At 43.0% G+C, this 14,197-nt stretch overlaps 1 protein-coding gene across 6 annotated transcripts; it reads left to right on the top strand.

Annotated features, from left to right (window-relative positions):
* Positions 1–513: 513 nt before the first annotated feature.
* LOC311147216 (zinc-alpha-2-glycoprotein-like) lies at positions 514–6,598 on the top strand. Of its 6 annotated transcripts, none has more exons than XM_084183857.1 (11): positions 521–689; positions 1,466–1,708; positions 1,793–2,086; positions 2,312–2,602; positions 2,827–2,988; positions 3,202–3,264; positions 3,449–3,505; positions 3,618–3,641; positions 3,841–3,900; positions 4,233–4,262; positions 5,405–6,598. In XM_084183857.1, exons 1-11 carry the CDS (start codon positions 614–616, stop codon positions 5,434–5,436), a joined length of 1,332 nt encoding a protein of 443 aa, XP_084039983.1. In that variant the 5' UTR covers positions 521–613; the 3' UTR covers positions 5,437–6,598. The 6 variants fall into 6 exon arrangements, with proteins under 6 accessions (XP_084039985.1, XP_084039987.1, XP_084039983.1 ...); XM_084183856.1 differs by having other exon boundaries at positions 551–689; positions 5,422–5,554; XM_084183859.1 differs by lacking the exon at positions 3,202–3,264 and having other exon boundaries at positions 514–689.
* The last annotated feature ends 7,599 nt before the right edge of the window (positions 6,599–14,197 follow it).

The following is a 14,197-nucleotide window of genomic DNA, read 5'->3' as shown; positions in this document are numbered from 1 at the left end:
CCGGCCAAACCCTCCCCTACCTTGGACGACGTTGGACCAATTGTGCTCCGCCCATGGGTCTCCCGGTCGTGGCCGGCTGCGACAGAGCCTGGACTCGAACCAAGGCGATGCAGTGCCTTAGACCACTGCGCCACTCGGGAGTCATGTGTCTCTCTGTTATGCGTGGGAATACTTGGGAACAGATTTCTTTAAATTAAAATCACATGGAGGATGATTTCCTGGTGTTTTTAGTCTTTTATGTCCAACAATGAAAATTCAAGAAAAATAAAATAAGAAGTGTTTTGTTTTGCAAGAAAAATAAAATAAGAAGTGTTTTGTTTTGCTCAGAAGACTTGGCAGGCCAAATAGAACCACCTGCGGGCCAAATTCGGCCTGCAACCCGCCAGTTGGGGAACCCTGGTCTAGACTGGCTATTCCTTTGTGATAAATAAACTATCATAAGGATATTCACCTACCAACAAGTGACTGTAATATTATTTGACAAGTAATTGGCTCAAACTCACTGAAAAAAATATATTTTGGGAGGGGCAATCGCGACTGCAGGCAGGCTCCTATCCGCAAGTATGATGAAAGAGTTTAATGCTAGAATCTACCATAAGTAGCCAACAAAGTGATGAATCCTATCCGATATGTATTAATTGAACTGCTTCTTTGTTCGTTTATTTCGCTAAGTGATGTTGGACTTACAGGTAAGTTATGTTTTTACAAACATTTGAAAAAGCGTTTTTGAAAAGTGAAAGCAAACGTAATGGGGCTGTTCTGCTAGGCTATAACATTTTAACAAAACGTTTTAAACTCGTTCGTTTTTTTATAGTTCAAATAAGGACTAGGGTACAGAATATCTTAAACATTAAATTACATATAGAATAGATTCTAGCTATGTACTCTACTAAAAAGCTAGAAAAATACTAGTTATGCATCGCATTCAGGCTATAAAACAATGGAAACTCAACTAATGTCAGTTTGGATGACAAATCTATAACACATATTTCTATATGAATTTGGTCGGGTTGCCCAAAAAGTTACATATTGTAGCTTTAAGCAAAATATCCATGCCTCTGTAATAACGAAAATGAAACCTACAAGCATAGAATAAACTTCAATTAATTTTATTTCACGCTTATACTCTCACCCTCACGTTTATATTATTATCGAAATGTTTAGGACTGTCTTTTCAGAGAAGAAATCACTTCAATTTATTTTCCAGAGAATTAGAAGAGTGCATATACTGTATGTCTTAGTCTAAGACAGATTTAAAAAAGTATTGCTTTTATAGTCTTGCTTTCATAAATGTATTTCTGATATCCTGTTAATTAATGTAAATATTATATATGCCTACATGTAGCCTATTCTATGATTTTGTTGTTTTTAAATAAATTATGCATTTTAAGTTTATCAGAAGTTCTAATAAGCATTCTCTCGTCATCCATTGTTCTCCCTTTCTCTTAACATCACCCGCTCACAGTGAAACATGAACTTCAGTACGTGTACACCTACTTCAATTCCTCCCACTATGAAGTTGTTGGGTTGTTGGATGGTGAATTTGTGGACTTTTTCAGAAAAGGCCTCAATTCCCCTGTACGTAAAAAAAGATGGAATGAAAACGAGACAAGCTTTGGATATTATGAGTGGAAAGAAAGTATTTCACCTCGACAGGACATTAATAAGTGTTTTTTATCCAGTGTTTTAGACCTGAAGAGGCACTTAGGTGAGTTGCACCTTTGCTTTCTCAGCGTTGTTTTAGTTCAGTGTACTAAATGCATGTTAATCCTTTCCATCTTTGTCGTATTAGGGGGTGATATTGTGCAGATGAGACTTGGCTGTACTAAATATATAACCACCACTGGAGGCCTTAGCACGGAGAAAGACATTGGCTTTGCTGAGTTTGCCTATAATGGAAACACAGTGCTGCTCCTCAGTCATAACTCAAACATGTGGATTCCAAAAGATGAAGATGCTCAACATATTCACACTATTGTACAAAAATGGAACACCCTGAGCATGAAAGACACTTTCACCAACTTTGTGAATGTTAAGTGTCCTGTGGTACTTCATCGTTTTCGAATATTAGAGAGCAAGAACTCATGTGAGTGTTACTATTGGTTGCACTTTGGTTTTACAAATGTCAAATTTGATTAGCTGTTCCAGATCTTTCAGAACAGTTTTACAGTCATGTAATCCCCACCTGTATGGATCACATTCTTATCACTTCTCCCACTGTCAATCAGTGTCTCTTATCACCTATTTATCCAGGTCTCATATTTATGTTATGTAAGTAACCATGTATTCTTATGCCTCTGCAATGTTGTAGCTGCTCCAAAGGTCTACACTGTCCCTAGTGGCTCTTTAAAACCTGGGTGGGTCAACCTGACTTGTTTAATTACCGGATCCTATCCGAAGTCATCACCCATCGAGATGAATCTGTTTAGGGACAACATCCTCCTAACGGAGATGGAGGGTGTCCATTCATCGGGAGTCAGACCTAACGAAGACCACACCTACCAGCTGAGGAAGACAGTGAGGATTAACGCCTCAGAGTCTGTCGTTTATCGATGTGATGTCAATCATAAAAGCTTCCCTAAACCACGGAATTACACTTGGGGTAAAATTCTTTCTTCAATTCAATGACTTCAAAGCATGGACATATTGATGTTTGTGAGCAAATAAAATGGTCTCTTTAAGGTCCGAATTTTGATAATGTAGAATTTTTATATGTTGGAGAAATTAATGGGGACACCATTAAAAGATGATTGCACTTCGTACACTTATATAACAACTATGCAGAAACCAATGGAATGACTACTGTGTGTTCTTGTGTGCTTACAGAGGTGAAAAAACAAGAGGAGGAGGAGCGATCACATCCTCTACTTGTTTCTGTTGCTGTCGTTGCTGTTGCTGTCGTTGCTGTTGCTGTCGTTGCTGTTGTTGTTGTTGCTGTTTTGTTTTTCAAAAACAGACGGGGATCTGAGTCTAATGAACATTTGGCTGGTGAGTATAGCCTATTAAACCAAATGAGTGTCAGCCCAACTTAAACATTTGGCTGGTGAGTATAGTCTATTAAACCAAATGAGTGTCAGCCCAACTTAAACATTTGGCTGGTGAGTATAGCCTATTAAACCAAATGAGTGTCAGCCCAACTTAAACATTTGGCTGGTGAGTATAGCCTATTAAACCAAATGAGTGTCCGCCCAACTTTAACAGAGACAAGGGTGCTCAACCGAAGAATCCAGTGCATTATATTAACCAAGTTCCATCTCCAAAAAGGTACTAACCATGCTGGTTAATTACTTACTGTCTTTATTTAGACTCATGTTTTGTTAGCAGTCAAATGTGTTAAACACTGGCTTGATCAGAGCCATACAGACTCTTCTCCATGTGGAACCAACCATTGTATGATACTCTACATAGAATTTAGGTTCTGAGACTAATGTGAAAGGATTTTTCCCAGCTCCTAATCCTGAAGAGAATGCTGCACTGAGAGCTCAAGATGGAGGGAGTTTGACTGGTGAGTTTCACTCTTAGGGTTGGTGTCTCTTTTCCAGGACCTCTGTTTTATATTTGATGCTGATGCATGATAATCATTGCGTTTTAATGTGTTCATGTATTGATTATTTTAGATCCAAGAGGTGATGCCACTTCTGGTAAGTATTCTGTTCATGCTCAGTATTCTTACGAGGTCAATTTGAAAATGATCAACAACAACTAAACAAGTGGTGAAAATAACATAGATGTGTGTATTTCCCTGATGCATCATCTCTCTTGACTAATGACATTTTTGATAGATGTGGGTATCCGAAAAAGAATAATGGCATAAAATGTTTTTTTTCTTGGCTGTTGTAGTCAATCTGTCCTCTGAGAGAGATGTTCTTTCAAATGACCCTGATGCTGAAGGTGAAAATGGTGAGATAATCATTTCCTGACCAAGTAATGAAAAGTTATCTAGCTCTCACAAATAGAGCTAGCTAAAGCCAGAAGAATAATATAGTCGTTGAACATAGCTATAGCCATCAGTCTTGTATGTTTTCCTGGTCATCAATCACTGTTAATTTAGTCAAGGTCCTGACATCAGCGTATAGGGCTCTTTGACGCATTACGCGAACGTGACGTTGGCTTCTAAACAAAAAATGGCTTTATTAAGCCCATGATTTTCCTTCACTACAGTACACTATACTACTATAATACTACTGTACTATACTACTAATATTGATTTCTGCCTTTGCTTATCATTTTAGATGAAGCCTATGGGAGTTGTAGAAGCTCTGGTGAGTATTGCAGCAATAGCTAAGTTTCCATCCACTTGTCGAAAGCTTTTCAAGTAAATTATTTTCTACTCGCGTAAAAAAGATATGCACCAGCAGAGGTGTGTTTCCATCAAGCTGGCTTGTTGCAGATAGAAAGCAGTGGGTAGATGAAGTGCACATATAAAGAACTTTGCATCATGTCTTTTCATGTACCGAATAAAAAAACAAAGTTCAATGTGTTTCCATTGCATTTTCAACTATACTGATGGTTTTGTCACAAATTGTGTTCTGATATAGCAAACATGCCCAATCTGGCCTTGGTGCATGCTCTCTAGACAACAGTTTTCAGATAGGGTGGGCTACATGGGCTGCCCAATTCTGATCTTTTGCCCAATTATTGGCAAAAGATCTGATCTGATTGGTCAAAAGTCCAATTAGTGGCAAAATATCAGAATTGGGCTGCCTGTATGAACGCAGCCACAATGAGGTTATGGATAAGAGCAAGATATTTTTTGTTGTTGTCAATTAGCAGCCAAGCACCGACTATCATGTCACCAGCATAGCCTACAAATAATAATCCTTGATATTTAATTTATTGGAAATTACCATCAAGCTCATCGCCGTGCACTTCCACCATCCTGTGAAGTTCACCTTAATTAATTTAATCTGTAGCCTGATTAACCCTTCATGCTTTTCCAAGTCATAGTGGGAGGACCGCACAACATAGCATCGCGTGACTGCAAATATACAGCGACATAATGGTTATTCTATCAACAATTGCGCAACAATGTTTCCTCTGCCATTTGTCGCATGATTTAGTTAATCAACAAACAAACGATCAACCCCTGTCGAACAAATTTTGTTTTGTCGACATTTCGGAAAGGTTTGCTGTTTTCCATCAGGCCTGTCGTGGATTTTTTATCTGACAGGTTCTTTACTTGCATAAAAATGGTTGGACAGGAACATAGTGAGGCATAATTAAATACACCACATCTTTGCATGAAAAGTGTATTCTAATGTAGATGTTTGCCCCATGCTGCCAATCATAATAGTTCAAAATATAAAATAATAATCAACAAACATATTTTTTATTGACTGACAGCCCTAGTTCTTATATTAGTGCTATAGTAGCCCACTAACCAATCTTTCTTCCATTCTCACAGATTCAGACCTGTCACAGATTCAAATAACCTAATTGGAATTCAACACAGACCCAGCTGACAACACTCTTATCCGATTGTCAATTTCCAAACGTTTTACGTGCCAACTGAAGATAACCCAGATCATATGATTATGCATTACCTCTGCCTGGGATCAAGTTACCGAGGTAACTGACTACAAGAGGAGCTACGTATCGTCTGCAGCTCAACGCTAACATGGAATACAGTAAAGAATACTGAGGAAATGAAGGGATTGTTTTAGACATTTCCATGTGTCCTGATCGTTGGCTGGCTGTTATCACAGAGCTCATTACTAAGATGGTGATAGATATTTACAGAGCTCATTACTTAGATGGTGATAGATATTTACAGAGCTCATTACTAAGATGGTGATAGATATTTACAGAGCTCATTACTTAGATGGTGATGGATATTTACAGTGCTCATTACTAAGATGGTGATAGATATTTACAGAGCTCATTACTAAGATGGTGATGGATATTTACAGTGCTCATTACTAAGATGGTGATAGATATTTACAGAGCTCATTACTAAGATGGTGATAGATATTTACAGAGCTCATTACTAAGATGGTGATAGATATTTACAGAGCTCATTACTTAGATGGTGATAGATATTTACAGAGCTCATTACTAAGATGGTGATAGATATTTACAGAGCTCATTACTAAGATGGTGATACATATTTACAGAGCTCATTACTTAGATGGTGATGGATATTTACAGAGCTCATTACTAAGATGGTGATATATATTTACAGAGCTCATTACTAAGATGGTGATAGATATTTACAGAGCTCAAAACTAAGATGGTGATCGATATTTTACTATGTATTTGTAATGTTTCTATAAAGCATGCTAGCTACGTCCCGTGTGGCTCAGTTGGTAGAGCATGGCACTTGCAATGCCAGGGTTGTGGGTTCGATTCCCACGGGGGACCAGTACAAACAAAACATGAAAATGTATGCACTCACTAGTGTAAGCCGCTCTTGTCTATAAATTACTAAAATGTAAATGTACTCGGTATTGCACATTATGCTGTAATTGTCCCAAACTTCTTAGACTTGGGGACAGCTCAGGGACCAAGTATCAAAAGTAGAAGTTACAATTTTCTACTTTTTCATGTACTGTATATATTTTCTGGTTTGATCAATTTAAATAAATGCTGTATAGCTTTACACTCCCAATCTTTGACACTATATCTCTGACCACCCAGAATGAAACTATATAGACAAAAAAGTTTTCACGTCAATGAATACACACATTTATTTAACCCACCGCCATCCAGGATAATGAATAATTATTCATACATTAAAGTTAATTCTCATCAAATGATTTCCCCCTTTTTAAAATGTCATGAATCATCTAATTATCTCCAAGTGTATATGATACACTTCCAACACACATTTTCATACCATTCTGGTCTTGACTTTGTTTATCACTCGGAGATGGTTCAGTGAATTGTTCAGTGAATTATGCTTGTGTTATTTTGCCAAACTAATGCCTAGGCTTTAGCTCAGCGGGCTTACAAGGTAATGTTTTACACTAATGACCTGGGTTTATACCCAGTTGGACTTTTCCCTCTTCCCTCATTTCAATTCCACATTTTGTCCACTATGGGAGAATCTCAACGGCATACTCCTCCCGTCCTCTCTCCTTGCCTCCTTCTCAAAACCCATTGGAGGAGAAGGTCAGAGGGGAGGGACCTCTGGATTTCTCATCCAATGTGTTTTGAGAGGGACGTGAGGAGAGGACGCGAGGAGTATGCCGTTGAGATTCTCCCTATATTTAATACCGTTCTCTTCTTTTTCTTCACTCTCACCGCCAGTCTTATAATTTCACTCCTGATGATACTCTTGGACTACATGGAGGCCCCTCTTTCGTTCACCCCATTCTGTCCACCACTATATATGTTCATATCCTACTCTCTACAGAACACACACACACACACACACACACACACACACACAATTGAACATTGCTGTATCGTCATCCCTGGAATTTAGTCACAAGAACTATGGAACATGAAGTGTCAGCGTCTTTGAAAGTCTAGCATAGATCAGGGGTGTTTGTCTTCGTGTATCTTTTCTTGAAAGTCTTGAACGTCAGCTGGTTAGTTGCCGTAGGGCTTTGAGTCTCCGGCTCTAGAGATCCACGACGGATGCTGGAGATGACTGATATCCTTGGGCATCACACTATATCTCTCCCTGTATTGTCCAGTAGCGGTCTTTACATCCAGCTCAATGGTTTCACTCTCGGCTCATCACTCCCTCGATGTGGGTTGGCATTTCGATCTCTAGTCTCTTCAGAAGCAAGTGTGTCTCTGCAATGACTGTAAGTAAAAAAAAAATGGTGTGTTTTTTTGGCATGTGTAATAGGTATGTGATGTCATAGCACGTCAGAATTACATTCTATGGTTCCATGATACTCGTATGGTAATTTGATAGTTTACTGAGTGTTCTCTCTCTTTGAGTAACACTGTAGTAGCAACACTATATCGGTCCTGTGTCAGCCATCACTCTGAAAGGATGTTTACATACAGTATGTTCAGATGGAGAACCAGTCAGCCTTTTGCTGCTCTCTCAACATCACATTAGATGTAATCAAGTATGGGGGGCTATTTGTGAGCGACACATGATGTTGCACAAATAACATCAGAGCCTACTGTAAACCTTTGCTGTGTCGCCTAATGAGAACATGTGCATACCAAAAGCACTCCTTTATTCATCTTCATCCTCTTCCTCTCAGGAAAATTGAGAAAAGGACGGAGATAAGAATTGACCTCTATCCCAGGCCTGCCTCTGGCCACAACCAAGAATCCAGCCCCTCCCCTATGCTTGAACCGGGCTCTTTCCACAGTCAGGATCATTTAATGGAGGACTTTGACATGGATGTGGAGGAGGAGGAGGAGGAGGAGGAGGAGGAGGAAGATGGCTACAGGAAGAAGGTCCCAGAGCAGTGGTGCGAGTGCAACAAAGATGCATGTGAGGAGATGGAAGAAGGAAGAAGAGAAAATGGCGGCGGCAGGATGGTTGACAGTCTGAGTTGGGCTGAGGAGCTGGCTGAGGCTGACTGTCAAAGGAGAACAAGCAGATCATTTGACATCACTGTAAGTGCTCTCTCTCTCTCTCTCTCTCTCTCTCTCTCTCTGTGTGTGTTATGATGGTGGTGATGAAAGGTAGAGTGTGTGTGTGTGTGAGAGAGAGAAAGAGAGGGAGAATGTGTGTGTGTGTGTGTGTGTGTGTGTGTGTGTGTGTAGTTTGTGTACGGATTTTCTTATTTTCTTATTTTATTTTATTTAACCTTTATTTAACCAGGTAAGCGAGTTGAGAACAAGTTCTCATTTACAACTGCGACCTGGCCAAGATAAAGCAAAGCAGTGCGATAAAAACAACAACAACACAGAGTTACATATGGGGTAAACAAAACATAAAGTCAAAAATACAACAGAAAATATATATACAGTGTGTGCAAATGTAGCAAGTTATGGAGGTAAGGCAATAAATAGGCCATAGTGCAAAATAATTACAATTAGTATTAACACTGGAATGATAGATGTGCAAGAGATGATGCGCAAATAGAGATACTTGGGTGCAAATGAGCAAAATAAATAACAATGTGGGGATGAGGCAGGGACGGCTTGTTCAATAGGGCGATATGGGCGACGTACTGCCAAACGGGAAAAGGAAGGGATTTTTTTTCTAATCAATTATATCACGGCAACAGCAGTTATCAGTGTTCACGTCTGATCTGCCAGCCACTAAATGTCAAATCAGGCTAAAGTCGTGCTTCAAATGGCCCCGCCCGTTTTTTGGGCGATTTCAGTCAGGTTGAAAATCGCCCAGAAGTCTCTCATAGCCTGTCATGTAAAATCTATTTGTTTCACATTTCAAAGCTTTCAATACATTCTCTATGGGTGTCTGTGGGCTTGCACTTACGCGCTTTCGTCATACGTGACGTAACGTTGAACGTAACTAAGACAATGGCGGCTAGCAGCGTCTCTGTTGCGACCTGTAGTGTGGCGTTATTTTATGTTTTTAATTTGTAGACTTAGTTTACAAACATTCTGCAAACATTCTGCTTTGGACTGATCTTCGGTTTTGGACTGATCTTGTTGATCGTGTACATACCCGCTACGAACGGACTAAATAATGAAAACGCTGCTGGCAGCGGAATCCCAATAAAGCTGGGAGACTTGGCTGGATGACAGAGTCCCGGACAGAGAGGTGGAGCCGGCCGCGATCCTGGTAAGAGAGCGACTCTGTACCCCGACATTGAACTGCTTTCTGTGTCATTGAACCTTACTATTGTTGATAAAACAAGTTTACTGGAGAACGGAGAACAAGTAGAGACTTTTGGACAAGGTGGATAATTGTATAATATAAGGCAGTTTATTCAGAGGTAAAGATATCTGGAATCGCGTGCACGGACCCGTTCGTCAAACTCGTAGGGAGTTTATCAGAAGAGCCCCTAAACATTGTGTGCTGACATTTTATACAATAAAATGAAGTAGGTTGAATCTAGTAGTTCTGATCTTCTGATTGGTCCTGATGAGTTGGGCGAGGTCACCTCCAGGCTAGTGTCACTGTTGCATTGGCTCTGAGTCGGGTTCTCTGTCTTCAGATGTTCAGCCTAAGAGAAGAGGATTTGTGTGTGTGTGTGTGTGTTTGTTATCAGTGTGTGTGTGTGTGTGTGTGTGTGTGTGTGTGTTTGTTATCAGTGATGATGTGTGTGTGTGTGTGTGTGTGTTTATCAGTGATGATGTGTGGGTGTGTGTGTGTGTGTCCTCAGGGCAAGAACTCGTGAGTTGGAAGAACTGAGAGACCTATGGCGTGGGTGTTATCCTTAGCCACCTGCTGACAAGGCTGACAAGATAGGACTCTTGTTCATTGTATTGAATACAAAGGCCCAACACAAAATGGGTCATGCACAAGATTTTAGTCAGACCAAGCTATAACATTATATATTTACTACGACAGTACATTCAACCAAAAGCTAATATAACAAAGGCATCAGAGATTATTTATAATCTGTCACAGAAACTGGAATCCATCTCCCCAGATCAGTCAATAAATGCTTCTGGTATTGACTTATATGCTGCCCCTGTCTTCATGTTGTTGCTGGACATATCTTTTTTTAAATGTGTGTAGGTCACCTAAATCATCAGAAAAATTGCCCCTCCTGAGAATTTTTTCAGGAGCCGCCACTGGGATGAGGTAGTTGGGTGGGCTAATTTCAGATGGGCTGTGTACAGGTGCAGTGATCGGTAAGGTGCTCTGACAACTGATGCTTAAAGTTAGTGAGGGAGATAAGAGTCTCCAGCTTCAGAGATTTTTGCAGTTCGTTCCAGTCATTGGCAGCAGAGAACTGGAAGGAATGGCGGCCAAAGGAGGTGTTGGCTTTGGGGATGACCAGTGAGATATACCTGCTGGAGCGCAGACTACGCGTGGGTGTTGCTATGTTGACCAGTGAGCTAAGATATAGCAGTGATTTATAGATGGCCTGGAGCCAGTGGGTTTGGCGACGAATATGTAGTGAGGTCCAGTTGATGGCGCTGTTTTTCTTTTAATCCCTTCCACACCAACACAGACTGAACATAACACAGCATGCCTCAGCCAGCCAGTGATAGACTAGAGTAAGCAATTAGCTGGAAACGGATCCATCCTTTGACCAATCAGAGGTCATGTGATGAGGTGAGGAACTGGGGTACCATTAAAGAGTGTTGTGACACATCTATCCCGTCACTGGGTTTCAATCGTATCCTGTGGAGTAGTATTTCCTCTCCATCTCTTTTATAGTCACAGTATATTGCTAATAGATGAAGGGAAGTGATGGAGTATGACTCAGAGGTTAATTTGTTTAATCAGCCACAGTGAGCCACTGCTGCATGGTGACACAGCCGCACCCTGAGAGCCGTGTGTGCGTTTGCCTTCTCTGTGTCTTATGACTCACCACACGAGGAATGATGGTCAAGAAAGAGGGACAATCCTCTAGGAGGAAAACATACAAAGTGTACACTCAAAAACATACAGTACCAGTCAAAAGATTGGACACACCTACTCATTCAAGGGTTTTTCTTTATTTTTTACTATTTTCTACATTGTAGAATAATAGTGAAGACATCAAAACTATGAAATAACACATATGGAATCATGTAGTAACCTTAAAAGTGTTAAACAAATCAAAATATATTTTATATTTGAGATTCTTCAAATAGCCACCCTTTGCCTTTATGACAGCTTTGAACATTGAACAGAACAAGGCTATGTCAATAACTAAATTTTGACAAAAATGTTGTTAGAAATGTATAGTCCCAAACTCTCAATAATCCTGGTCAGCTCTCCTTTCACTGTTTTGCTTCCAGTTGAACAGATGGTAGCCTACATCCACATTATACAACACTCAACGCTCTTTGCATAATATCCTGATTATAATATCAGTCTGATACAGCAGGTTAGCCTGGTCTCGCCACCATTGATTTTGTTTGTCTTCCATTCACTCCCATCCTAATTCTTTATCTATCTCAACATCTCCCTTCACATTTTTTCATCTTGCCATCTTTCCGTCTCACGCTCTATCAATCATGCTGTTCCCATGGTGGAATGGAGAGATAGAAAGATAGAGGTATAGAAAGACAGAGATATTTGAGTCAGAAAAGGATATTCATATGATAGGTACGATATACACAACTTTGCAGAGAGCATATCTAACTGACAATCTCTTAGAAAGTGTCACACCCTGGCTATGGGACTCTAGTTGTTGAGCCAGGGTGTGTTTGTTCTATGTGGTGTATTTCTATGTTGGGGGTTCTAGTTCGTCTATTTCTATGTTTTGCCTGAGTAACTCCCAATCAGAGGCAACGAGTGTCAGCTGTTGGCTGGTTGTCTCTGATTGGGAGCCATATTTAAACTGTCTGTTTTCCCTTTGTGTTTGTGGGTTTTTGTTCCGTGTTCGGTCATTGATACCGTGGACGTCACGAGTCGTGTTTTGTTTTGTATTTTGACGCTTTAACTAATTAAAGTCATGTTTGTTCATCACGCTGCGCCTTGGTCTACTCCTTACCTCGACCTTGACAGAAAAACCCACCGTACCAGGACCAAGCAGCGTGTCCAGGAGCAGGCAGCCTGGACATGGGAGGAGTTATTGGACGGGAAAGGGTCCTGGACCTGGGAGGAGATCCTGGCCGGGATGGATCGCCGGCCATGGAGTGAGACAGTTGAGAGGCGACGGAGAGAGGAGCAACGGCGTAAGCAGTGTCAACGTCGGACGGTCGAGAGGCAACCCCAAAAATTTTTTAGGGGGGGGCACACGGCAGGGGCGACTGGGCAGCAGGAGGCTGCCACAGGGCGATTTGGAGAGGAGGCCACCGGGTTAAGGGGGCCAGAAGGCAGGTTGGCGGAGCCTGGATGGAGAGCGGAACCAACTTCCCGTACTCAGGCATGGCAGCATGGGACGGGGCAGGTTCCGCGGTATGCGGAGCGGCGTACTGTGCCACGAGTGGGCCGGCATAGTCCTGTACGTCCTGTGCGAGCACCCCGCACGTGTCGTGCGAAGGGGGGTATGCAGCCAGGACGGAGTGTGCCGGCTCAACGCTCGTGGTCTCCAATGCCTCTCCGCGGTCCCGGATATCCTGCTCCAGTGTCACGTGCTGTTATGCCAGTACGGGTACACAGCCCTGTACGTCCTGTGCGGATGCCTCACACAGAGTGTGTGAGGGTAGGCATTCAGCCAGGACGGGTTGTGGCCGCTCTTCACTCCAGGTCTCCTATCCGTCTCCACAGCCCGGTTCGGCCTGTCCCTGCTCCACGCACCAAGCCTACGGTGTGCGTCGCCAGCCCAGTCCAGCCTGTCCCTGCTCCACGCACCAAGCCTACGGTGTGCGTCGCCAGCCCAGCCCGGCCTGTCCCTGCTCCACGCACCAAGCCTACGGTGTGCGTCGCCAGCCCAGCCCGGCCTGTCCCTGCTCCACGCACCAAGCCTACGGTGTGCGTCGCCAGCCCAGCCCGGCCTGTCCCTGCTCCACGCACCAAGCCTACGGTGCGCGTCGCCAGCACGGCCCGGCCTGTTCCTGCCACTCGCACCAAGTCTACGGTGCGCGTCGCCAGCCCGGCCCGGCCTGTTCCTGCCACTCGCACCAAGCCAGGGGTGCGAGTCGTCAGCCTGGTCCAGCCCGTTCCTGCCACTCGCACCAAGCCAGGGGTGCGAGTCGTCAGCCTGGTCCAGCCCGTTCCTGCCACTCGCACCAAGCCAGGGGTGCGTATCGTCAGCCCGGTCCGGCCCGTTGCTGCTCCATGCACCAAGCCAGGGGTGCGCATCGTCAGCCAGGTCCGGTCCTTCCCTGCCTCACGCACCAAGCCAGGGGTGCGCGTCGTCTGTCCGGCACAACCCGTGCCTGGGTCACCGGTGCCTAACCAGGTACCGGTCAACGGCTCCACTACGGAGTTGAAGCTAACCGCTCCTGCTACGTCCAGTCCAGCTCCAGCCAGCGGGGGCCAGACCGGACCAGGGGCGCTATGGGGGGGTTTGTTGGAGGGTGGTGGGCAAGCCCGGAGCCAGAACCGCCGCCGAGGAGGTATGCCCACCCAGCCCTCCCCTGTTTTGCTCTTTTGAGGCGCGGTCGCAGTCCGCGCCTTTAGGGGGGGGGTACTGTCACACCCTGGCTATGGGACTCTAGTTGTTGAGCCAGGGTGTGTTTGTTCTATGTGGTGTATTTCTATGTTGGGGGTTCTAGTTCGTCTATTTCTATATTTTGCCTGAGTGACTCCCAATCAGAGGCA

This window comes from Coregonus lavaretus (assembly GCF_964263955.1).
Source record: "Coregonus lavaretus genome assembly, chromosome: 19".
NCBI classification, from domain to species: domain Eukaryota; kingdom Metazoa; phylum Chordata; class Actinopteri; order Salmoniformes; family Salmonidae; genus Coregonus; species Coregonus lavaretus.
The sequence above is the reverse complement of the archived record's forward strand: the minus strand, read 5'-3'. Positions and strand labels throughout refer to the sequence as shown.